General features: G+C 49.7%; 9 protein-coding genes and 1 non-coding gene across 10 annotated transcripts; 4 read left to right on the top strand and 6 right to left on the bottom strand.

Annotated features, from left to right (window-relative positions):
* Positions 1-293: 293 nt before the first annotated feature.
* On the bottom strand, positions 294-1,730 carry HD556DRAFT_1389510 (Der1-like family-domain-containing protein). The gene is made up of 5 exons (XM_041303513.1): positions 1,426-1,730; positions 1,315-1,348; positions 1,217-1,256; positions 1,069-1,159; positions 294-1,001 (listed from the first exon to the last, which is right to left on the bottom strand). The coding sequence occupies exons 1-5, from the start codon at positions 1,576-1,578 to the stop codon at positions 528-530; spliced, it is 792 nt and encodes a 263-aa protein (XP_041157580.1). The 5' UTR covers positions 1,579-1,730; the 3' UTR covers positions 294-527.
* Positions 1,731-1,947: 217 nt separating this feature from the next.
* Positions 1,948-2,883, top strand: HD556DRAFT_1445912 (protein kinase subdomain-containing protein PKL; the record flags this gene model as incomplete). Its single annotated transcript, XM_041307007.1, has 1 exon — positions 1,948-2,883. The coding sequence occupies one exon, from the start codon at positions 1,948-1,950 to the stop codon at positions 2,881-2,883; it is 936 nt and encodes a 311-aa protein (XP_041157579.1).
* Positions 2,884-3,150: 267 nt separating this feature from the next.
* On the top strand, positions 3,151-4,949 carry HD556DRAFT_682910 (uncharacterized protein). The gene is made up of 4 exons (XM_041311301.1): positions 3,151-3,367; positions 3,431-3,493; positions 3,540-4,802; positions 4,912-4,949. Exons 1-3 carry the CDS (start codon positions 3,350-3,352, stop codon positions 4,782-4,784), a joined length of 1,326 nt encoding a protein of 441 aa, XP_041157578.1. The 5' UTR covers positions 3,151-3,349; the 3' UTR covers positions 4,785-4,802; positions 4,912-4,949.
* A 5,982-nt stretch (positions 4,950-10,931) lies between these two features.
* HD556DRAFT_682714 (uncharacterized protein) lies at positions 10,932-12,731 on the top strand. The gene is made up of 3 exons (XM_041311299.1): positions 10,932-11,158; positions 11,219-11,287; positions 11,334-12,731. Exons 1-3 carry the CDS (start codon positions 11,141-11,143, stop codon positions 12,618-12,620), a joined length of 1,374 nt encoding a protein of 457 aa, XP_041157577.1. The 5' UTR covers positions 10,932-11,140; the 3' UTR covers positions 12,621-12,731.
* On the bottom strand, positions 12,732-15,146 carry HD556DRAFT_682845 (uncharacterized protein). Its single transcript, XM_041311300.1, has 6 exons — positions 14,905-15,146; positions 14,486-14,845; positions 14,284-14,438; positions 14,123-14,235; positions 13,825-14,074; positions 12,732-13,768 (listed from the first exon to the last, which is right to left on the bottom strand). The coding sequence occupies exons 1-6, from the start codon at positions 14,919-14,921 to the stop codon at positions 12,843-12,845; spliced, it is 1,821 nt and encodes a 606-aa protein (XP_041157576.1). The 5' UTR covers positions 14,922-15,146; the 3' UTR covers positions 12,732-12,842.
* A 305-nt stretch (positions 15,147-15,451) lies between these two features.
* Positions 15,452-17,174, bottom strand: HD556DRAFT_1241931 (zf-ZPR1-domain-containing protein; the record flags this gene model as incomplete). The annotated part of the gene is made up of 6 exons (XM_041298236.1): positions 15,452-15,673; positions 15,727-15,930; positions 15,981-16,124; positions 16,173-16,801; positions 16,859-16,979; positions 17,034-17,174. The coding sequence occupies 6 exons, from the start codon at positions 17,172-17,174 to the stop codon at positions 15,452-15,454; spliced, it is 1,461 nt and encodes a 486-aa protein (XP_041157575.1).
* A 1,007-nt stretch (positions 17,175-18,181) lies between these two features.
* HD556DRAFT_t86 lies at positions 18,182-18,265 on the top strand. The gene has a single exon. It is a non-coding gene; the product is annotated as a tRNA-Asp (tRNA).
* A 114-nt stretch (positions 18,266-18,379) lies between these two features.
* HD556DRAFT_682706 (uncharacterized protein) lies at positions 18,380-19,055 on the bottom strand. Its single transcript, XM_041311298.1, has one exon. It carries the CDS (start codon positions 18,848-18,850, stop codon positions 18,437-18,439), a length of 414 nt encoding a protein of 137 aa, XP_041157574.1. The 5' UTR covers positions 18,851-19,055; the 3' UTR covers positions 18,380-18,436.
* A 30-nt stretch (positions 19,056-19,085) lies between these two features.
* HD556DRAFT_1310411 (cyclin-like protein) lies at positions 19,086-21,075 on the bottom strand (the record flags this gene model as incomplete). The annotated part of the gene is made up of 5 exons (XM_041300408.1): positions 19,086-19,244; positions 19,297-19,434; positions 19,489-20,028; positions 20,084-20,983; positions 21,058-21,075. 5 exons carry the CDS (start codon positions 21,073-21,075, stop codon positions 19,086-19,088), a joined length of 1,755 nt encoding a protein of 584 aa, XP_041157573.1.
* Positions 21,076-21,621: 546 nt separating this feature from the next.
* On the bottom strand, positions 21,622-24,160 carry HD556DRAFT_682696 (uncharacterized protein). The gene is made up of 4 exons (XM_041311297.1): positions 23,167-24,160; positions 23,056-23,115; positions 22,483-23,006; positions 21,622-22,432 (listed from the first exon to the last, which is right to left on the bottom strand). Exons 1-4 carry the CDS (start codon positions 24,065-24,067, stop codon positions 21,899-21,901), a joined length of 2,019 nt encoding a protein of 672 aa, XP_041157572.1. The 5' UTR covers positions 24,068-24,160; the 3' UTR covers positions 21,622-21,898.
* Positions 24,161-24,486: the final 326 nt, after the last annotated feature.

The raw sequence follows: 24,486 nt of genomic DNA, 5'->3' as shown, positions 1-24,486 counted from the left end.
TACATACGGTCGGCTTACTAGTAATGGTCCGCTCCAGTGTCTCACGTCATCATGTTGATCCGGGCCGAGCGCTTCAGCTAAATAAAAATATGATAATGTTCCCCTCTGCCATCCGTGCACAGAACAGCTAACTACGCTCATATGTAGTTTCCGTTGTATATAAATATCTCTTTCAGCCTACTAATCAAGGTAACTGGATGCGATGATCTACCCTGTCTAGTGGTTGGTGAATGGTATGCAGTCTGTATACTTATGAGATCTTCGACGTCTCTTGCCATGACTTGGTCATGATATACGCGAACAATGGCCATATATTGGACTGATTCTCGACAACACTGAGGTGACATAGCAACAATACGCGGGAGTTGGGAAAATAGCAAATGTGAACGTAGCTTTGAGTCTTTAACTATCAAGTCATGTAATGATTTTTAATAGAAAATGGCACAGCAACCAAGCCTAGACCTCGGAGGGACAAATCGTGATCAATATTTCTTGACGTTTCTCCTAGGAGGTCAGCCTCCCACGAACTACGACTCCCCCAACCTCCTTCCAGACCCCCAACTATGTCCCGTCACCCGCCCCGATGCAGCAGCTTCCTCAGCACGCTGCCTTGGTGCAAACGCCTGCACGGCACCCCTTCTGCTTCCCGCACGTCCATATTCTTCACGCTCGCCAAACCAGCTCTTCAACCACGCAGGAGCACGTCCCCACCCAGCGTACATGCCCTGTTCAACACCGCCCGAGCCGATGCCGGAGCCCCAGACTAGCCACCACCACGCGTGTCCGACAAGCATCCCGCTCACACCCTGCGCAGCGGCACTTGTGCCACCGGTGAGGAGGTCCATGCCTAAGAGTGCGTATGGGAAGTATGCGACCGGGATGGTGATGAGGCCCATGACGCTGGTTAGTGCGCCTGGCGGGGAAAGAGAACACATTAAATAGGTGAGAGTATGAAGCAAGGCGCGGGTATGCGTGTAGGATTGGATAGGACGGTTCACACCCTATGAGTATTAATCGCGAATGTGAAATCTGAGGTCATGGATAGCGCAAATGAGATGTGGGACGTACGACCAGAGCGAGGCTAGCAAGAAAGAGCTGCCAGGCGTAATCGGAGGAACGGCGCTCGTAATGAGTTGTTTCAAGCGCATTCGAGTTGCGGCTTCAAATCACGATTTGTCGGTTTCTCGATCAAGGGAAAACGACATATGGTACTTACTAGAGCATGGCAAGCTCGAAGATATAGTTCAGGTTCATACCTGAAACGTGCGGTGAGTTCGCATAGCGTCACATATTCCATAATGACAAGATACTCACTTCCGAAGAAGCAACTTGTGTACAATCTCCAGAACTATGAATTGTGTCAAGGACCGTTAGGCTCATTGACAGATCTTCGGTCACATAAATAAGAACAAGCATAGGACGCACCTCGAAGTCTTTAATAACAGCCTGTGACACGAATACAAGCCTCCATGGCGAGACAAGGTGCAGAATGGCTGGGAGGGTGATGCCGAGAGACGATGCAACGAGAAAGCGCGTTACTGGCGGGATTTTTCGAATTTCGGTGAGAATTTCGGCCATTGAGAGGAATGTGAAGGGTGTGGGTGTGGTACAGGGAAACAATCGATGATGGGTGAGCTTCGATGGAGAATGGCCAGTACTTGAAGCTTGAGTTTGAGGACTATTGTTGAACTAGCCCTCGGTGAAGTCGACGTGTTCAAGTTCAATCCTGACTAAGCAAGCGGCATTTACGAAATTCATTTCTTCTGGTTGCCCTCACTGTGAAGTATAGCGGCCGCGGTCCTCGTTTAGCACAAACCACAGTCCCTTTGCGTTGCGCATTCAGACGTGAGTAGTATACACACGAGAATTGACCTGATGTGCTTCTAATGACCACGATTCATACTCCCTGAAGTGACTCAGACTCTGCCTCATACTTGTTGGGGTGTCATGCCCGTGCAGCTCTCCACGGACGACGATGTTGATATTCCGTCACCCTCTATTCGCAACCTCTCCCTGTCTCCTTTGTTGTACTTAGTCAAAGCATTCCTTTCTCTCACTCCTCCGCGCTGGAAACCAGCCATATATGATGCTATTATCGGAAATCGTTACATGTGCACCCCCATGTACCATGACATTTTCCGTCTCCCCTTTGGACTCGTTTTGAAGGTTGTAAAAAAACACAGTTACGTCGAAGCAGATGCTCTGCGTTTCGTCAGCACCTTGCGAGATATCCACGTTCCTCGTTACATCGACAGCGTATCGAGCCAGTACAAAAGCTATCTCCTCACTACTTGGGTAGAAGGTGACTGCCCGGGTGACGTATGGGATGATCTGACCGCATCTGATAAGGAAAGGTTAGCGCACGATTTGCGCCACCAACTAGGTTCGATGAGACTTCAGACCCGGTCTTACGAATTTCGTGCCATCTGCAACGCTTCAGGCGGTCCCGTTGACGATCCACGGATTCCGTGGGTGGCTCGGGAGAATCTCCAAACGATTCCATCCTCTCAAGACTTCGCTGCGGAGGTTTGGACTGGACTGGATTGGCCGATGAATCGCGACACGTTGCAACCCTTACTACGACCTCTCATCGACCGCGACGGAGTTCCTGTCGTATTTAGTCATGGGGATCTTCTTCCAAAGAATTTGATTTTTCCGGGTGGCCTCAATCATTGGCGATCGGGCGGAGAGAAAATTTGCATCATCGATTGGGAGTACGCTGGGTGGATGCCAATTTTCTGGGATGCATTAAAGGCAACGTGGTTGGAGTGCGAACCTGATACAGAGTGGTTGCAAATGATGCGGATGATTTTCCCTGATTGCATTGAGGAATTGGATGCTGATTGGCAGTGGCGAAGTCGTTCGGGAGTTACGATCCTTTAGAGGTCAATCTTTTGACAGTAGGCACCAGCGTAACCCCTTCAGCAAACTGGACAAGCGGAGCGAGTCAGTTATCTCGGAAGCTGCACGCTGGTAGGTGACTCATGAATTTTGCACTCTTCCAGTTTTCCCATGATAGTGGTATTTGCGATGCCTTCCAGGCGTTTTATGTTCCCCGCAATCAGTTTGACAAGGGTGCCGACGTGCGGCAGGACTTGTTACTGGACAACATCCTTGTCAATATTTACCTTATTGTGTGACCTTTGACGTCCTTTGACAGCTTGCCGGGTGAGGTATGGGATCATGGCATGCCAAGTTTCGAATTTTCACATGCCTAGTTACGAAGAGTCATCCAATGCGGGACCGCGATTATATTCTAAAATTACAGATTCACTACTACGGCCACGAAAATGGAGAGATAAAAGGACGTATTTTTGTTCCAGTCAGTGTATCACTTCGCGGGTGAATCATGGATCCTACACCATTGGTAAGTCAACCTCGTTGGATAACAACTAAACGATCACTGAGATTTTGACTTGACACTTTCAAGGCGAACCCCAGCTACAGCATTACCTATGATCAGGTGTCAGCTATAGATGCGAACTGCACAAAGGTAGTTTTCTGATCTTTCTTACTATCATCGCTCATCGTCTGCTTAGATACATCGAGTTATGTCACCGACGCATATTGCAACCGAAATTCCGGTTGAAATCCTCTGCATCATCTTGGAGCTTGTTATGCCACCGACTCAGCATTTCCTTGATTCCCCTGTCATTGCTCGCGACAATCGTCACTCGCGGGTTTTTTCACTGCAGACTCTCAGGAACATTGTACTAGTATCCAGGCACTGGTATAATGTCGGCATTAGCTACCTCTATCGCCATGTTGTCATTCTACAGAGCAAGCAACTCTTCGCGCTTGCACGTGTCGTCTCGAACAACAGCAGCCTCGGCGGGTTCATACTATCTCTGCGCCTGCAGTGTTATATTTTAGAGTCGCAGATGGCTGCAGTCTCAATGGCTCTGGACGGCATCTTAGCGGTGACTCCAAATCATACCAAAGTTACTATAGCGCCCATCTTGAACAGACGCCGCCCTTGGTTTGGTCATGAGTTTCTCCGCATGGTCGCTCTCGCGCAGAACACCCCCTCTCGCACCACAGATATGCACTTCAGTATCAATCCCACGCTAATAAATACTCTGAAGTTCATGCCAACTTTCACGTGCCTCACTACTTTCCATATCGATATGTTCATAGGAGGAAACGATGCACTCCCCACCGGGCACATACATCTTGCCTTTTTGGAAGAGCTACACATTACTTGGCAGCCGCGTGGACATGTCAGGAACGTTTTTTCTGCACTAGCTGAGATCCTCAGCCTCCCCTCTCTTCGACGTCTCCTTTTGACATCACGAGATGTTGGGAATGGTGCAGTTTTTCAGCCACTGTTGCGTAAATTTGGACAGGGTCTCCACTTTGTCTCGTTAGTTAGGGACCATCACTATTGTTTTCGTTACAAGCATAGTATGCCTCCTCCTCCTCCCCCACCAGTGATTCCATTACTGTCGATGTGTCCAAATTTACGCCACCTCGCCACGGACACATATGGTCCAATCCGAATGCCTGCGCATGCACATTTGACATGGGTAGACTTGTGGGTTTGGAGAGAATTTTTGGATCGGAGCGAACGGTCAGCGCTAGCTGTGACTCTCATTCCTCACGAAGAGAGAGTCAAGCTCCCTTCATTGGGTGGCGTGCGGTTACTTGACCTTTCTTTATTCCCGTTCAGTGGCGCCCACACGCCACTCCTCATACCGCCAGATATGGTTGGGAGCACGGAGAGCGTCGCTTCGAGTCTGGACTTGCGCCATGACCCTGGATTAGTTCATAGATGTTTAACCTAGACACAGATAAACACCTCAGTCTCGGTGGAACGGACTGAATTAAGTACCTAGACACAGATAAACACTAGTACGTAGCGTGTTAGTGTCTAGTAATCGTAGCGGGAGAACAAAACAGACGTACCCTCAGTCTCGGTGGAACGGACTGAGGGAAGAGATGGTACAAGATGGTTCAACTATATATACGAGTCTGTGGATGGAATCCTACTATCAGTTGGCGCGTCGTCACGTGCACTCTGTGCGCCAACACTCCTCCTCGACGCGACAAGTAACTCCTCCTCGAATGATTCACCGTAGGCCCAAGAATGTGCGCAGGCGATCGAAATCCTTCCGTGGCAAGGCCTTTGTGAAGATGTCGGCGATGTTATCTTTGGAACGCACATAATGAAGTTTGAGTTGACGGCGGGTCACCCGTTCGCGAATGGAGTGGTGAGCCATATCAATGTGCTTGACCCGTGCATGAAAATAAGAGTCTTCGGTGAGAACGATAGCGCCGTTGTTATCACACATCAACGGAGACGCCGAAAGTTGTGGAAAATCGAGTTCGAGAAGAAGCATACGGAGCCACGCAATCTCTTTACCAGCCTCAGAAGCAGCCACGTATTCTGCCTCGCAAGTTGACAGTGCAATGGTCTTCTGCTGACGCGCGCTCCAGGTGACGAACCCACCGCCAAGGGAACAGCAATATCCGCTAACGGAACGACGGGAGTCGACACAGCTTCCAAGATCACTGTCAGTATAGGCAAGAAGGCGGGCAGTGTGATCACCACCAAGTACAAGAGAGAGTGTGCGAGTACCCTTCAAATATCGAACGACCCGTTTGGCGGCCTCCCAGTGGACACGCCCGTAAGAATCGAGGAATTTGCAAAGCTGTTGAACAGCGTATGCGATATCGGGGCGTGTGCCGATGGCGAGGTACATAAGGGAACCTACGAGGGAACGATAAGGTGTGCGTGCCATGAGATCACGTTCGGCATCAGTACGAGGGGAGTGATCACGCCGGGAAAGATGAAGACCTGGATCCATAGGGATGGAGACAGGGACAGCGTTCTGAAGGCCAAATTGTGATACAACTCGATCAATAAGGGCAGTTTGAGAGAGTGAGATGGTGCGATTGGGTCGGTCACGCGCAATAGCGATGCCCAAACAGAAGTGCGCATCCCCGAGTTCAGAAACCTGCCACTTAGTTTTCAGTTGAGTTTTGAAATCAGAGATAACTGCCTTAGAACTGCCGACGGTGAAGAAGTCGTCGACGTGGACAGCGACGAGGAGTATGCCAGAGCTGGTGCGACGGTAATAGATGCAATGTTCGCTCTTAAGACGAGCAAAGCCCCAAGATAGCATAGCGTCATTGAGTGTACGATTCCATATGAGACCACCCTGCTTCATGCCGTATAGACCTTTTTGGAGTTCCCAGACATGATCCTCATAGCCAGGCTCGACGAAACCTTCGGGCTGTTCCATATAACAGATCTCGTCGGAGTCGAGAAGGCCGTAGAGGAAGGCTGTCTTAATGTCCAGTTGTTCGATTTCCCAGTCGAGAGCAGCGCCAAGATGAGCCAGAATGCGAAACGACTCGAGACGCGCAGTAGGTGCAGAGGTCTTGGTATAGTCCTGACCCCAGACAGCGGAATAGCCTCGGCATACATACCGAGCTTTGAACCGAGCTGGATTGCCTGCCTGATCCCTCTTCAGCTTGAAGACAGGACGCCCTTTCATAATCTTGCGACCGGTAGGGACAGTAGCACGAGGGACGAGTTTATAGACACCCAGATCGTGAAGTGACTTGAATTCGTCGCGCATCGCCTCAGTCCATGCAGCCGCATGAGGAGAAGACATGGCCTCAGTGTAAGTGACAGGATCGGAAGGGTGCTCGTGCTCAAAATCATCAGGTGTAGCTGCAAAGACGGACGTGAGATAAGCAATCTCAGCTTCCAAGTCCGCGAGGTCATTGACAGTGGGGGACGTGGTGAAAGCAGACTCAGCAATGCTCGGCAAGGCGTGAGTACGGTCAGCGGCAGCCAGAGAAGCTAAAGCATGACGCTGAGTAGCATTTACGTATGGTATACCTTCAGTATCACAGCGTCGTTCAGAAGGCACGGGGGCACGGGCAGATCGCCGGGGTGGAGGCACAGGAGGCTCAACAGAAATAGGAATGGGAGGTGGGTCATCCTCGTCTGGTACTTCAGTGACTGAAGCACGCTGCGACGGGACAGGCTGAGAAGCCTGCAGAGAAGCATTATCGTGGGAGATACCGGGATGAAGAGGTGCATTAGCGGAAGTATGCGACTCAATAAATGAGACGTGGTATGACACGAACACCTTATGAGAGGCCCGGTGGTAGCAACGATAAGCTTTGGAGTCAAGAGAATAACCAATGAGTACACATTCAACAGAACGATCGTAAACCTTGGGGTTGTGACGGTTCTGAACAAGCACAAACGCGCGACAGCCCACCTCGTGAAGGTGGCTGAGATCGGGTTTGGTGCCGTGCCATCGTTCATAGGGCGTGTGACCAGCCTGCGAAGAGACGGGCGTGCGGTTGGACAGATAGCAGGCAGTTAGAACAAATTCGTCCCAGCGATTCACGGGAACGTCACAAGCAGAGCGCATAGCGCGTGCCTTACCCATCAAGGTGCGGTGTAATCTCTCAACACGACCGTTCTGCGCCGACGTATAGGGCGCAGTGAATTGGTGAAGAGTACCACGCGAGAGGAGCCACTCTCGCATGGCCTCAGACTTGAGCTCGCCATTGTCAGACCGGTAGATACCGACTCTGGAGGAGGTTTCGAGCTCGCGAGCTTTCTCCCAGGCTTGAAGCGCAGGGAAAGCATCGGATTTAGCAGGTAAGGGGATGGACCAAGCATACGACGAGAAATCATCAATGATGTCCATTATGTACTTATTTCCGGCAGCGGATACAGTGTCAGGATGCTCCATGAGATCCACATGGACTATACCCAGTTTCCTAGTAGCCCTAACACCTGTGCGAACTTTCGGGACAATAGACTTAGTCTGTTTGCCAAGAATGCAAGCGTCACAAACAGGAGGTGAGGTGGATAGGGTGATAGGCATACCAGTGGCATTACCAGAGCGGGCAAGATCATACACGGCGCGATAGTTGGCGTGGCCAAGACGACGGTGCCAAGACTGAAGGTCAGGGACGCGTTGTGCCAGGAAAACGTGGTCCGCAGAGAGCTGCCCACCCGAAAGAGCATACAGACGACGGGATGTAAGGGAGCCAGAAAGCATGCGGGAGCCACTACGAGCAGTAACCCAGCAGCTAGAGGCGTCGAAGGACGCGATGCAACGGTGTGCACTGCATAGACTAGAGACGGAAATGAGACGTACAGTAGCCGTAGGAATGAATAACACGTTGTCGAGAGTGATGTGAGTCCCCTTGGAGACAACCAAACGAAGGGTGCCAACGCCGAGCGCCTGGATGGAAGAACCGCCGATGCCACTGACGGTGCGAGGAGGAATGGGACGCAGACTGAAGAAGTCAGACTCAGTGTTACTGATATGAACAGACGCTCCACTGTCAAGGAAGAAAGGCACGATGGAAGGATCCACGATAGTGCGTTGACGCTGATTTGGCGCCTTATAGGTGATGCCAGCGAAGTCAACAGGTTGGCTGCATTTGTGCCAGTCAACACTGGCCTGCAAGGTGTCCAAAGCGGAGTAGAGGGCCAGTTCGTCACTGTCAAGCTCTGACAGCTCCCGGATGAAGGCAGGCGTGATGGTATCACAGGCGAGGCCTGCAAACTCGCGAGAGTCAGTGTCAGATGACGAGGAAGGAGGTGCAGCAGGGGGAGTGGCAATATAGATAGCCTCGTGGGTCTCGCCATCAAGGATATATGCGCGTCCACCAGTATCATAACGAACGGCACCCGGCTTCCCGGTGGATGCAGGCTTGGCAGCGGGTTTTGCCCCCTTGCTGTTGGCCTCACGAGCCGTGCGTTTCCGTGCAAGGACCTCCTCCCGTTTGCCTTCCATACTGCCACCCTTACCAAAACAATCCTTAGCGTAGTGCCCCCAACTATTGCAGTTGGTGCAACAGTATGAGTGGCCCTGACGACCGCACTCAGTACAGGTCTTGGACCGGCCGCCATGGGAATTGCCCCCTTTACCACTGGCAAGGAGAGCAACATCCCCGGAATGCCCCTTCGCGGTGTCGATAAGTTGCTGCTCGACATCGAGACGGGAACGAATGTTGGAAGGGCCATAGACACTGGTAGTGGTGCTGGTGGCCAGAGCATCTGCGATATGGTTGCGAACATGGGGGAGGTCATCTGACATGGCGTTAAGCATCATAATCGTTAAGAAGTCGTCTTCTTTAGGTAGGCCTATGGCATATATGCGCCTGACCACCTCACTGAGTTGAGTGCTAGTTGTAGCGAGGCGTTCTGAGCGACGGTAACGAACAGCGAGGGCCTGCTGGATGAGTAAGATCTGTGCGATAGGGCCGACTTTCTCGTGACGAGATTTGAGCGCATTCCAGGCCAGATAGGCATTGGTGAAGGTGCGAAGGAACTCCTGTTCTTCAGAGCTGGACCGCGTGCGTAAGGCTGCAATGATACATAAGTTATTAAGGTCCCAGTGGGACGCGCTCGCAGGATCAATGGAGGGATCGGGACGCATAATGAGTCCGAGGATATAACCACCCCCGTGTTTCAGAAGAAGATAATTCTCCATCTTGTCGGACCAAATCCCCCAGTTATTCTTACCGCGGTCCAGAACCTCAATCTTCTCCAGATCGGTTTGACTGAGAGTTATGGCCGTGACGGCAGGTATGACGACGGGGGAAGAACTGATCGCGGTGCTAGCGGTGCCGGGATTAACGGTACTCTTTGTACGAGTGTGCGCCGGCATGACGAGCAAAGAAGTTGAGAAGAAAGAACAATCAGAGATAGAACCCCACGAGTACGAGTTATATAGGATATCTCAGAAGCTTCTCGCCCGAAAAGGGAAGCAACGAGACGGTTCGATGACGAAGATCGAAGTACGATGACGAGGATCGAAGATAGCGACGTAATGCGCCGCACACCCGAGGTACGGTGGCCTGGCGTGATTGTTCCTGGGCAACCTGTGTTGTCTAGATGGTTTCTGCTACTCGTTTACGAGTGAGCAGGGCTCATAACCTGTTTCACCTAGACACAGATAAACACCTCAGTCTCGGTGGAACGGACTGAATTAAGTACCTAGACACAGATAAACACTAGTACGTAGCGTGTTAGTGTCTAGTAATCGTAGCGGGAGAACAAAACAGACGTACCCTCAGTCTCGGTGGAACGGACTGAGGGAAGAGATGGTACAAGATGGTTCAACTATATATACGAGTCTGTGGATGGAATCCTACTATCAGTTGGCGCGTCGTCACGTGCACTCTGTGCGCCAACAATAGACAAACTATAGACGACGTGCTAGCTGAGAGCCTGGAGCACAGGTTGTGACCAGGATCTGTATGTTGTACGACGGGTTAGCATGCGAGTCTTGGGTAGAAGAATGTCATTATATCGTTGGCTAGATCTGCAGTGCACTACCTCAGTATATTACCGTACTAATATATCTATGAGAAGTTGAAAACCTCAATTTCATCATGTGCGAAGTTGTTCAACCACAAGTGCTGCTGAGCGACGTCGAGTCAAAATATTTTCGGCCAACTCTGGAGTCGATTTTTCTTCTGTTTTGCAACTACAATATAGTGCACGCATATGCACAGATAGCACATTTCGGCCAATTGATAATTTGTTTTGATGTACCAATACTTGTCGATCGTTATGTAAATCTATGCTTTGTGGTGCGGTAGTAATGCGGCATTTATGTAAAATACGGTACCTGGTGACTAAGCAAGCAAGTTTTGCCAGTCGCCCTCAGCAAACCGGACAAGCGGGAGTGAGTAATAAAACGCTCCTTGTAGCATCCTACTGTCCTTCGGCATTCGAGTCGGCTGTCTCGGGACCTCAATGCTAGTAGCTGACTCTTGAATTTTTACACCCTCCGAGCAGGAGTTCTCTCATGATAGTGGGATTTATGATGAAGTTTCCAGGCGTTCTATGTTTCGCACGTCAGTGCAATCAGCTTGATGAGGGGTGCAGGTGGCAACAGAACTCGTTGCTGGACGGCCGCATCTTTGTCAATGTGACCTTCGACCTCTTTTGACAGCTTGCCGGGTGAGGTATGGGACCATGCACGCATCAAATTCCTCACGTCAAGAATTTTCACATCCCTAGTCGCGAAGAGTCATTGCGGGACCATGATTGTACTTCAAAGTCACAGATTCATCACTACGGCTCCGAGAGCGGAGAGATAAAAAGACGTATTTTTGTTCCAGCCAGCGTATTCTTCGCGGGTACATCATGGATCCTATGCTATTGGTAAGTCGACCTCGTTGAATAACCAAACAATCACTGAGATTTTGGCTTGACGCTTCCAAGATGAACCCGAGCAGCACAATTACCTATGATCAGGTGTCGGACATGGATGCGAATGCGGACTGCACAGAGGTAGTTTTCCTATCTTTCTTACTATCACTGCTCATCGTCTGCTTAGCTATATCAAGTCCTGCCACCGACGCATATAACCGAAATTCCAGTTGAAATCCTTAGCGTTATCATGGAGTTCACCATGCCACCGACTCAGCATTTCCTAGATTCCACTGTCATTGCTCGTGACAATCGTTCCTCGCGGTCTTGTTCGCTGCAGACCCTTAGGAACATTGTGCTAGTATCCAGGTACTGGTATAATGTCGGCATCAATTTCCTCTATCGCCATGTTGTGATTCTGCAGAGCAAGCAACTCTTCGCGCTTGCACATGCTGTTTCGAACAACCACAGCCTTAGCGAGCTAATACTATCTCTGCACCTGCAGTGTTATGTTTCGGTGTTGCAGGCGGTTACAGTCTCAATGACTCTGGACGACATCTTGGCAGTGACTCCAAATCTCACTAAAGTTACCATTGCGCCCATCTTGAACAGACGCCACTTTTTTCTTGGTCACGAGTTTCTCCGCATGGTCACTCTCGCGCAGAACACCCCCTCTCGCACCACAGATCTGCACTTCCGTATCAATCCCACGCTAATAGAAACCCTGAACCTCTTGCCAGCTTTCACATGCCTCACTACTTTCCATATCGATATGTTCATCGGAGGAAACGATGCACTCCCCACCGGGCACATACATCTTGCCTTTTTGGAAGAGCTGCACATTACTTGGCAGCCGCACCAACACGTCATGAACGTCTTTTCTGCACTGGCTGAGATCCTCAGCCTCCCCTCTCTTCGACGTCTCCTTTTGACATCACAAGCTGCTGGCGGCGCGATTATTGAGCCACTGTTGCGTAAATTTGGACACAGTCTCCACTTTGTCTCGTTGGTTAGGCCACATATAAAGCATGTCCATCCTAATAGGTTTTACTACTCTCCTCCCCCTCCTCCTCCCCCACTAGTGACTCCACTACTTTCCATGTGTCCAAATTTACGCCACCTCGCCACAGACACACATTTTCCAATCCGAATGCCTATGCATGCACACTTGACATGGGTAGACTTATGGGTTCCGAGAAAATTCTTGGATCCAAGCGAACAGTCAGCTGTGACTCTCGTTCCTCACGAAGAGAGAGTCAAGCTCCCTTCGTTGCGGGGGGTGCGGTTACTCGATCTTTCTTTATTCCCGTTCAGTGGCGTGCGCACGCCGCTCCTCATACCGCCAGATATGGTTGGGAGCACGGAGAGCGTCGCTTGGACTTATTCGAGTCTGGACTTACGCCATGACCCTGGATTACTTTATAGACAAATGATGGACAACGTGCTAGCTGAGAGTCTGGAGCACAGGTTGTGACCAGGATCTGTATGTTGTACAACGGGTTAGCGTGCGAGTCTTGGGTAATAGAAGAATGTCATTGTATATATGACTGGATCTGCAGCGTGTTGGCGACACTGAGTATATTACCATATTGAAATATCAATGAGAAGTTGAGAACCTAAACTTCATCGCACCGCACACTATGTTGAACTTCTGACTATCCCTTGGCATCATTACATCAATTCATCATCATCATTATCACTGCACAACGAGCAAGTGGTCCACAGTATGATTCTCGCCCTGATCCTTAGTAGTCATAGGCAATACTTTCTTGACCCAGGTGTCCCCAACGTATATCGGGTACCGCGTGTCACCGCCAGTGAAATATCTGTTTGCAATTTCTTCTCCCTTGGCAAACACCTTTATAGACGGGTGCGTAAGTGGGGCGATGAGGTCGCGTTCCTCTGGCAACATCAGACGAAGGTCAGCGATGTCCGACGAATCGACAAATACTGGTTGGCGAGCTTTGTCAGACAGGTAGTGGACTGGCATCAATCCCACAGGTCCCTGCTTCTGCATTGAGATGACTGACAGCACATTGGTGTTGCCGGAAAGGGTTCGGGTATGAGTCTGTGTTTGCATCCAGGGCACCCGGGGCACCCAGGGCACCCAGTCAAGTTCATCCGCGTCCAGAGTCTGCTTCTCCCATTGTAGCTCCTCGTATTGTAGCTCCTCGTATTGAGGCTTCTCGAATTCATTTTCGCATGGTTCTGATGGATCAGGCGCGATAAAGAGATCCAGATGGACAAGATGTCCCAGTTTCTGATAGTAAGTTGAAAAATCTGGAACAGCATCGTGTTCCACGTAGAGGGACAATGAAAGCGGTTCGGAGGACGTGGAAATAATGTGGCTTTCGTGAGCCAATGATGCAGGAGTTGCTGCAAAATTGATCTCTCTGCATGGGGAATAAGGTATTCCGACTTGAGATAATTCTGAATGCTGCCCGGTAACAATGGAGGGGACCAATGCCCTGACGAACGATGAAAACGGTTGTGATATGTTCTGGAGCTCCTGAGAATGCCATTCAATGTCATTCGCCGCGAACGCACACAGCTCTACAGGAATGTCTGTCCGATTCGTGAATCCTGTCCGATGAACAATGGCCGTAAAATTCACGGACGAGTCTAGAAAGCATCCAATCAGATCACTGCGTTGAGGTTTCCATTTCACTGAGACATACTTTGATAGATGTATGCTCCTTCAGGAAAAGATACTTCAATCGTGTAGTTGCTCCGCAACCCGTCTACTGATGGTTTCATGTTAAAACCGGGGGGTGCCGGAGATAGAGATACGTTAGCACTGGGTGCGTTGTTTTCCGTCGAGAGGTAGAACGGGTTAAAGGCTGTCATTCCGGCAGGTATCTCTGAAGTGGTACCATTGCTAAACCCGATTTCGACGAAGTACTCGTAAATCGATTCACCGGATATTATCTGTAACAACACTGAGCACAAGACAAAATCAATAACGACTGTTCTTACATTATCCTCTCCCCCGTTAGACATGAAGCCTACACGACCGTCTAATCCTGGAGGGTAGTTTGTATTTGGTACCAGAACTCCGAACCGGGTTGTGAAGTTTCTTGACAATGTATCTGTTCTCTGCATTAAGCTTTGAGTCAACTCAAAATCTCAATTCGTACCTGTCCTCCCTGCACCGGTCAGAGGACTCTTGATCTCAAAGGCAATTCGTTCTTCCTCATGCGTAGACCACGAGTCCTTATCCTGAACTGAGTTCTCGTACGGCCTCCAATTATACTTCCATTTGGGCCTTTCCAGAATCGGCGCATCTTCCCGTCTGTTTGGATGCTCAGTGGAGGATACGAGAGCGAGAAAACAACTTACCGCAACTCCCAGAACGCTCTTTCCTTATAGCGCAAGCCTATCGCATAGCTCTTGGCGTCAGTACATGGTCCGCTGAGTTTAATCTTGACATCCCCTGCGATGACTTCGCCGGGAACCATGTCAGGTGCTCTCACCCAGGCATGTGCCTGGCACTGAGACGGTACACTGTTTGGCTCTTTTGATTTTGGAGAGGGTGAGTCAGTAAACGCAACGACATTAGTCGCTAAGACAAGCGCGAGGGATAACCAGCACAGCATTGCTGGGTAACAGTATATCGCGATCAAGAACAACAGGACATCATGCCCAGATTGTCCAGCCTTTATAGTGAATGACAACGTCTCTTTGAGAGGACGCGTGGGGCTAAAGGGACGAAAATATCTACTAGGTGAAGATGCTGGCAAGGTACCGCGGTGACTTACATACCTCCAGCAAACATGCTCCACAGGAAGCTTTGTCATCATTAACAAATTCCTTGCCCAAAGTCTGATCCTCACTCCTCCAGTTGCTGTATGCCAGCGAACGGGTGATTCTGGATATGGAGGTGATGTTTCCTTACTATCCTAAAACTTCGTGGCCAAGGTTCGGATGTCGCTAGCGTCCCGTGAGATCCTCGTGTCATTACTAGTGTGCCTTCGACATAGTAGACTCTCTTGAAAGGCGCATCAATAACAGGGAGCATAGTAAGCCAAGAAAGCCTGTTATTGATTGGGTTCCAAAAGCTGTGGACTAATAATAGTCATTGTGACAGCGCACACTAGGTCCGTTTCACAGGTCGAAGTCACTTGTAATCAACGATATAGCCGTCTTCTTCTTTGCAATACAATCCTAGTACTGACATGTCAATTTGATGCGTTGATGTAAGATATTAATAATTATTTGTGCTCTTTTCAGGAACGATGGTAGATGACGCACAGTAGCTCTGTCTGCAGAGCAGACGGTCCAAACCGACGTAGCAAACTTTCACTGCTATGAACTTTGTGTTTTTACATCACCGTCCGTCGTATCATCGCCGCTATACGATTCTACATTCATATCATTCAATCCAAGATCCTCATTCTGTTGCCACGTTCGCTCGTATGCGACGACCTCCATATTCGGATCTGGATCAGGTGCATACAAATTCTGCACGTATGAGTTTGCTAGAGGGTCATCCAGTATCAAGGTGAATGGTATCTCTGCGTTCTTGACCTTAGCAATCATCAATATCAAAATGAGAGTCGCACGATGGTAGGAGAACACACCTGCTTAAGCTTTCTCAAGAACTCCTGGAACGCAGCTCTATCGTCAACATCTGCGACCCCAGAGTCTCCCGTGTTAAATACTTTCTCAGTGAGTTCCTCGTATACCTGATCTAAAATGCCTTCCAAAGTTGTGAAACGTCCACCTAGTGTGCCGGGGTGAAGAACGAGATCTATCTCCGGTATGCTAAGGCCGCTCGTGTCGCTCTACAGGACTCTCTTGGGTCAAAGAGCTTGAAAAAAAAGGAAGTGCTTACTTTAAGTATGTCTCGGCTCAGGTCGTCTCTATCTTCCACCTTTAACGTGATCTTCTTGCCAAGCTCAGAAATTGCAGCCCCTGACTTAATCTCATTATCCCGATATCCGCAGTCGTCGCAGTTAGTCGACATTATAAGAGTGTCCTGTCAGTAGGATTGTCAGACAAGATTATGTATGCCTTTGATACGAACCTTAAAATAAGGGATAGAAACTTTCTTCATGCGCGTGACAAGAGGCCGGCTGCAGCGCGAACAGATACCAGGGAACTCGAACACTTCCTCGTCCAGACCCCCAGGTTGCTGTTCTGTCTCATCTACCGCATTTTCTTCTTTGTCTTCTGCAGGGGGTGCCAATCCAAGCTGCCGATTCTGCTCAAGCGATCGCTCGTATGTGCGCATGTTCCATTTTAGATCAGACATGCTGTCCACAAACTCGAGGAACGAATTCCCAGAGGGATCGTCAAGAGTAATGGTGATCGCACGTGCAACTGGATCCTCTTTCAAAAGGTCTCTCTTCTCAAGCTTGTCCTTTCCTTCTTCATCTTCCTCTTCGTCATCAGCAATGATCTCCTTGAGGCCATCGATAATTTCCTGGATCTTAGCGTATGCGTTCTCATCTTGGATGCGTCTGAGTGGCTGCTGTACATTGAGATCCGCAACAATGTCCCTGAGAAGGCCCTCGACAGTTGTAAGCTGCCCACGGGAAGGCGGAAGGACCAGCTGAAATTCAGGGATGTTGATCGTACAAGATTCTGAGCGGATGAGCTGGCGGTCAAGGTCACTGCGATTAAGGATTTTGACTGTGTACATAGCGCCTTCAGCTGTCTCAGAGATTTCATGTTAGGAGGTACGAGTAACAAGATGAAACGGGTGCGCACGTCGAATCTTCCCCGCCGACTGAATCTCGTTATTTGAATGGCCACAATGTTCGCATCGGAAACTCATCACGATAACTTCCCGGAAGAATGGGATGGACGTGAGCATCATTCGCGTTACTCCCTGATTGACGTGAATATTCAATTTCACCAGCATTGAGAATGCTTGCGAACGCACCTGCTCCCCACACTGCATGCAAAGAGACTCGATCTCCTCCATTGGTCTAGCGCTGATATCTTCTTCATCTCCGGCATTGGTTTTATCGACAATGTCTGCGATCGAAGGGAAGAATTCGGGGTTTTCCTCAGTTTGAGCCATGTGTCGGTTAGATGGTGGAAATGATAGCAACGAAATTCATCTCCTGCAGTCAGACCAAATTGGAAGTTAGACTTTCTTACTAATGTCAATGATCACACACCTGTTCAAACAAGGGCGTAACTCGCGCGCCACGAATATCCGAGATTTTATTACTACATAATAACTAGTAGTCGTTGAATTGAAATTTACACAGCGAATGGCTAGGATAACCATCTGGCATCCCCACAACTCGAATCCGTCCATATCTCTCTCGTGCTGGCCTTCAGCTTCACCGGTCACTGATAATGCTTCGTCGGGTCGGTATCCCCAACATACATGGGCTACTCCATGCGATCGAAGTAAAAGTTAGGAAGCCCTTGACCTCCTTCAGGCTGATGAACGGCTGCGCAATTGGTGCGAGAAGATTGCATTCCTCGTCGTCATGGAACGGAGGTCTGCGATATCTGACACATCGACAAATGCTGGTTGACGAGCTTCGTTTGACAAGCAGTGAAAACAGCGTTTGTCTGCATATCGAAATGAACGATAGACCCGCGACGGTCCCGCGTTGCCAGTCAGGTATCGGCGATGAACTGATATGGGAGATAACCAGGGCACTCGTTCAAAATTGATTTCATCCATCTTGTCTGCTGCTCCCATGGCTCTGATGGATCCGGCTTGATATGGAGATGCAGATTGACACGATATCCCAGTTTCCGATAGTGTCTTGAAAATGCACGAACAGCATCGTGACCCACGTGGAGGGATGATGAAAGCGGTTCAGAGTGGAAAGAATACTAGTACGACCTTCAAGTTTTGTAAATTTGATCTCTGCATGCCATGTGCAAAGCCACACACTTTGATAAAGGTAAGCTCCTTCAGAAAAAGACAGCGCAGCCGTGTAGTTGCTCCATAACCAATCGCTCCCATGGCTGCGAGTTCGACAGATGCGGGTGTTAGAGACACGTTGATATTGGTATTAATGTACAAGTACCATTCATGAGGACGATTATTTCTACGATTACAAGTCTCTGGTAGTATATCGGATAGTACACCCGCCTGTCATCACAAGATGGACGCGGGAAAGCGGGGTTCGATTCCCCGCCAGAGAGTCTTTTTGGGCATTTACTTGGGGAGTCTGAGCGAGTTTTTTATGCCCCGCCACGTCTGCATGCAATACAAGTTAATTTCGCAAATGGACTTCTTGAGAGCTATACATCTTCCATGGCTTTCAAGTCCTCACAATTTCTTTGATTTGGCCTACAGATTATACAGAATATATCTCACCACTCCAGGAATTCAAGTGGAAAATAAGTTATCAAGAACGCGTCGGATGAAACGACGGTATAAGGAAAATAAGTCCTAGTGATTGTGGTGAACAAAGCGGGTAACATGATGATGGTGATACGCGGGTGTAGCTGAAGGGGATATGTACGGGTGGCGCGAAATGAACAGAGCGCTGACCAGTAAAACAGCATGATGCAAGCGAGAACAGAGCAAGCAACGATGAAGAGGGGGGTGTCCAGGTGGGTACTGGTGCATTTGCGCGAATCGACAAATCGAGTACGGCAGACAGCGAGCGAGATGCGTACTAGATCAGACAGCAGCGTGACAGCGACAGATCGAGCGCAGAGCAGGAGGCATAGATGTGGCGCATAAACAGGCGGATGTGGAGAGAAACCGTATTTGATAATCATAGAATCAACTCAAAGAACAAAATCAAAGAACAAAAAATGAAGTTGGCGGTGTGGGATGGTGTAATGGTTGTGTTGCACAAAATTAACAATGATCATGATGCTCGTGTGATGGATATGATGCAGGCGGGGGATAGATATTGTGGGTGTCCGTAAAATGGATATGCGTTTTGGGTGAGTGATAGCCATGATTAAGAAGATTGAACGAAGGGGTAGGAGACCATGCGCGTCGCCGGCCTTATGAGTTTTCATCCTCGTCACCGTCCAAGCCTGCTGCTGCTAGCCGCTCTCTTTCCGCCCGATTCCTTGCACGAATGACTGGCAACTCGGCTAAAAGAGACACCTGCTCGCCTTCTTCCCACCGCTCTAGAGCCCACTCTCGTACGAGTATGCTCACCTGCATGATGATTGGGTTATCTAATATGCGTGCGCAGTTCATTAAGACGTACCTTCATGAAGCGCTTGCCGGCGTATTTCTTGTAAAACGATTCGTGACGGATGGGTTTAAGAATATAGTTAAGCATCAGGTTGGCGGTCGGAATTATGGAGCTTTCCGCATACGATGAGAAATGGGCGTGATTAGGAGTCTAGAGCCCAGAAATGTTATCAACAAGATCGAACATGCCACACACACTACTTACCCATTTATCATTGCCGAGAATGAGGCGTCCCAACCAGGTCGCCGCCGCAGCAACCAGGGAAGGTGGCGTGGCCAGCAACCGCCACTCCAGTGTACCCACTTCTAATAAATATTTTCCCATCGTCCTCGATTTGACATCGTAATCATCCGCTTTGCTTATACGGCGCAGGAAGTGCATCGGGTTCGGATAGCTCAAGTTCCAGTCGATTGTTTTCAGGACGTACCGCTCTGCGAGAAGGATCTCGGATTCAGTGTAGGATGAGTCCGCGCAGTGAAGGAAGTGTGAGACGGATGGTGCGACAATCTCTTCAACCTTGGAAGAGACGAATAGACACGTAATGCCCACGAGTTGAAGTTTAGCAAGGGAGACGACGCGTGCCGACAAGAACCTATCGATGATGTTCACGCAGAGGAACAGGGTCTCAGGAAGTAATCGGAACCGTGCGTGTACTTGCACTAGCCAATCGAGAAGGATTCCACGCATCGACCAGGCCAGCTCTTTTTGCGACGCCATGTATTCCGGATTGGGAAGTGTTATAAGCTGAAGGCGGCTCATTAATTACAATTGAGTGATAAAAATATTCGGAGACTCCTACCTCGGTCTGCTTCATGTACTTGAAGATCTCGACAACATATTCGCTGACCATCAATGGATCATCGGAATCCTCAGCATCGAGATCGTCCCACTCGTCACCGTCGGGGTCAGCTTCAGGTGCCACATCGACATCCAGAACAGCTGCCACTTCTGCCTCGTGTTGCGCTTGCTCGTCTATGTCAGTCTCGGGAGCATCAGAAGACGTTCGCCTCTTCTTAAATACACGATCGTCCTGAACTTCCTCGTGTATCTCAGTCTTTAAGACGAGATGCGAAGAAGTTCGTCGAGCAGCCTGAACACGTTGTACCTCCTGGGTGATCACCTGTTGGGTGTTCGCCCCCGACCTGCGGGTTGAAACACGTCGCGAGGGCTCAGGAGCCGGTGGGTGATCATCCACAGCCATTGCATCGTCGTCATTGACCACAAGTTCCTCCTTGATATCTTTCAACGGTTTTACCTCTGGGGCAATCACAGACCGTGTAGTGCGACGTGTGGGAGCGGTGATCTGTCTCAAAGGAATAGTGGGCTTCGCCTTTATCACTACGCCATCAAACATTTCCTTGGTCGGTGGGGCTACTTCTTTGCCTTTGCCTTTTCCGTCCTTAGCAGCTGTGGCAGCGGCCTTGTTCTTGTTGATGTTCTTGGTCGTAACTTCGCCAAGCGCTTCGCGCTTGCGCTTTCCCTGGAGAGTGAGATCGACCTTGTTTTCATCGTTGGCCCCAACTTTTGCACGAGAAGCCGCGGTAGCGCCCAAGGCCCTGGATTGGAGTGTGGCGGTGGGAGCGGGAATGGCAGACGTCGATGGAGGCTTCACACGGGAGATAACACGAGATGGGCGGGCATTAGCGTTCTCGCTATCCTTCTGAACCGCCGTACGGGTAACCCGCGTTACACGGCGAGTCTGAAACATAACATATCAATCAGCGACAAGCCCATCGATGACGAACAAGAGTCGATAACGCATGTGGGACTTACTGGTAAGTTGGAAGACATTAGCTATCTAATTTACGCAGAGGGTACTCTATCTGTGCGTGCAGTAGCTAGATGGATGGAATGTAAAACGAAGAGCGAACGGAGGATGAGAGGAACTACTTGAACTATTCCAGAAATGGCCATTTTAAATTTCAACCATCCACACATAACACAAACAAACAAACGCGTTCGCGTTTCATCACGTGATAAATGCCATTGTCCACGCGCACGAGAGCGCTTGTCTTTGGTCAGAGTCCATTATCGTTTATTATCAGTAGATGGGCTGCGCCATTTTGACTGTGGTCGGATGAATGTATTTAAAATCGCATTATGGAGACAGACATCATCGTGGCATTACGCGCGCCTCGTGATCTGCCGCATGTTGTCCACTGTTATGCAATGATATCGGTTGTCAGATTCCCATCAGTGCGCTGGCGTAAATACATAACCGATAACCAATTTGCGCTAGTACGGATCGCTTCAACGTCGACTATTTGCAACTCACCTGATTGTTTTCAAAGTCTAGTACTATCGCAGGTTCGCCGCAAGACTGAATTATAATTCATGACAATCCCAATATATTACAGCACCGAGTAAGCCGAGTACAGGATCTGCCTAAATACCATCACTAGAGGAGTCCAGTCCGAGAGATCCGCAAGTCCAAGAGAAACACAACCACCTATAGAGTTTCCCGTGCCACTTTAAAGGGCAGACGTGGAAGACAGATATAAGCAGCAATGAAACCCAAGAAAGTACTTCACCTCATCAGGATCCTCGAGGGAAAGCATCCCAGCCGAACGATGCAACCGGAACCAGGACCACCGCAAGCCAAAGGAACAGCCCGTTAACCAAAACACAAACCTTGCGACCAAATGCAAAAAGAAGGAAATCGTAGGAATGATGGGACAAGAAAAATAGGAAGAAGGAAAGAAAATTTCGGGAAGAGAAAAAAAACCTTTGCAAACGAGACACACTGTAAACTTGATGCATCAACATTCTTCGTGCTTCCGACGAGTCCTGGGTGTCGCATCATCCAGATCCAGAGCCAACTTCCGCTTGGGGGACGCTTCGTCGAAAGGGGCAAAGACGGAGCTAGCGGAAGGCCAGGAAGGACGGACGATGGGAATACCGAGTCCACGACGGGTGACGAATGGACGATGGCTGACACCAATAGGCTGGTGGATGCTGGCATACACGGAAATCGCATCCGCGAGGGGTGAGCCCGGAACGACGTCGAATGCAAAATCCGTGCATGCTGAGTCAAAACACGGAACCCAAGAGGGCATCGTAAAAGAGGGAGAAGGGGGTGCGGAAAGTGAAGAACATGGGGAGGAAGGGACTGATGTATGAGGTGTATCAACCTCAGAGGGCAGGGATACTGTAAAGACGATTAGCGCTCGAAAACGGTAGAAGCCGACGAAATCTCACTGTCAAAGTCATCCGTGGATGCCATCGAATAACACGAGACCGAGGAAGCAATAGACTCATCGTCAGAGTCGTCATCAAATGCCGAACGGCAGCCCTGATCAGTCGGTGGAACTTTGGATACAGTATGAGCTGCCACTTCGGGCTCTTCCTCCTCTTCTTCGATGACTGAAATTGCGATTCCTTGACGAGCGGAAGTTTTAGCGCCAAGCACAACAAAGAGGCAAACAACTGACCAGTTCTCTTCTCTACCTTGGTTAGCTCAGCTCTGATCTCCACAAACTGACGGAAGTATTTCTTGTTCTCCTCCTCCAGCTTGCGGCAGGCGCTGTTGCCCGCTTCAACCTGATCCCAGAGACCCGAGCGCTGAGCGAGAAGCTGCTTGACATCCTCCTGTAACTCTGCGTTTTCGTCTGCATGATGATGCAAAGCTGTGCACTGGTCCCTAAGGCCGACAATCTCCGTGTACGCGAGCGTAAGGCGTTCCCTCATCGAAATATTTCGATCTTCGCTCAAGGAATCGGTACCTAGGACGGCGTGTCAGCGATGATAGTTGGGGTAGAAAGGAAAGCATACTGCTCGAGGTATAGGGTATAACGTTCCCTTCAGGAGATATTATCTTCAATTCAGGTATTCCTGTTCGTGAGAGTCAGCCAACAGCGAAGAACATAGAGAAAAACGTCTCACCTGCAGCTGCTCTCTTCAACTTCCTCAGCTCCTTCTTGGCTCTTTCGAGTTCCCTCTTCGTCCGGACGAGCGTTCCTTGCAACGCTTGGACTTCTTCATCATGTTCTTGCTGTAAGTCGGATGGCGTCTTCTCGGCTATGAGTTCGTCGCGCTCGGCCTTAAGGTTTGCGATCTCGAAGCGGAGTGCAATGTTGGCAGATTGTAATGAGGAGAGAATAGACCTTTGGGAGCTCATCTTGGCTGTAGCATCCCGGGACGTCAATTCAGCTTCGTTGCGACGAACCTCTTCAATCTCTAGATCGCGCCTAAAACGGTCCATTTGGTTGCTCATGGTTAGATTCTCCAGCACGAGCCCATCGATATCAGCGTTGGCAGTGTTGAGAGCATCCTGCACATGTAAGAGCTGCTTCAGGAGAACGGCGTTCTCGTTCCACGCATCGGAGAACAGTGCGTGGACATAGTGGCCAGGGCCTATCGGAGCGTTGTGCAACTGCGGGCTAATGTCGGAACAACTGATGCTCCAGTGCAGCCGAGGCTCAGGTACAAGACGAGGGTTGTCCAAATCTGATTCCAGGATGGCAGGGGACGACGAGGACGGAGGAAGGCCTGATGGAGATGAAGCACATGTGGCTGACGAAGAAGCAGCCTTCGAGGTGCAGACTGCTTTCTCCGCTTCCTGGAGCCTGAGCGAATCTATGGACAGAGCAGGACTCTGGGCCGTCGAAGGGTCGAACTGACAGCGGCAGACGTCGAAGGCCAGCCCAGCCATGATAACAACAAGATAGAAGAGGACCAAGGTCACAATCTTGAGGACATCAAGGATAAAGACCAGCGTAGAAATCCCAGCAGAGAGAGAAGGGGAACACAAAGAGAGGCGAACGTTACACTTGTCGGAAGACATATCGATAGATAGGTGCAAGTAAAATCGTCTGGATATGCGAATATGCAGATGTGCGGACGATGGGAGTGAGCAAGAAAGATGAACACTGATGTTTCAGCCTTCGTGTGCGGGTTTTATACCTGGAAGGCTGACATTATTAAGTTAGCATGCCAGCCTCTTGGTCGCGATCAAGGTTTCACCGGATTTCAAACAGGCCTGCATACTTTGAATTAGGTATAAGACACTCTTGCCTGCTGCACCTAACTCGGATTAAAGCTTGTCCTTGCCCATTTGAAACGGATAAAACTTGTCCTCTTCCATGTAGCGTGTACTTGGCCAATTCGACACGACTGAGAAGGATGAGTCCGAGAAAACAACTTAGGCGTTGTTTGGATCACAAGCTGTTGCCAAACAAACCACGTCTAGGCTGACTAATAAGC

This window comes from Suillus plorans (genome assembly GCF_016647745.1).
Source record: "Suillus plorans strain S12 chromosome Unknown HD556scaffold_48, whole genome shotgun sequence".
Taxonomy (NCBI): Eukaryota; Fungi; Basidiomycota; class Agaricomycetes; order Boletales; family Suillaceae; genus Suillus; species Suillus plorans.
The sequence above is the reverse complement of the archived record's forward strand: the minus strand, read 5'-3'. Positions and strand labels throughout refer to the sequence as shown.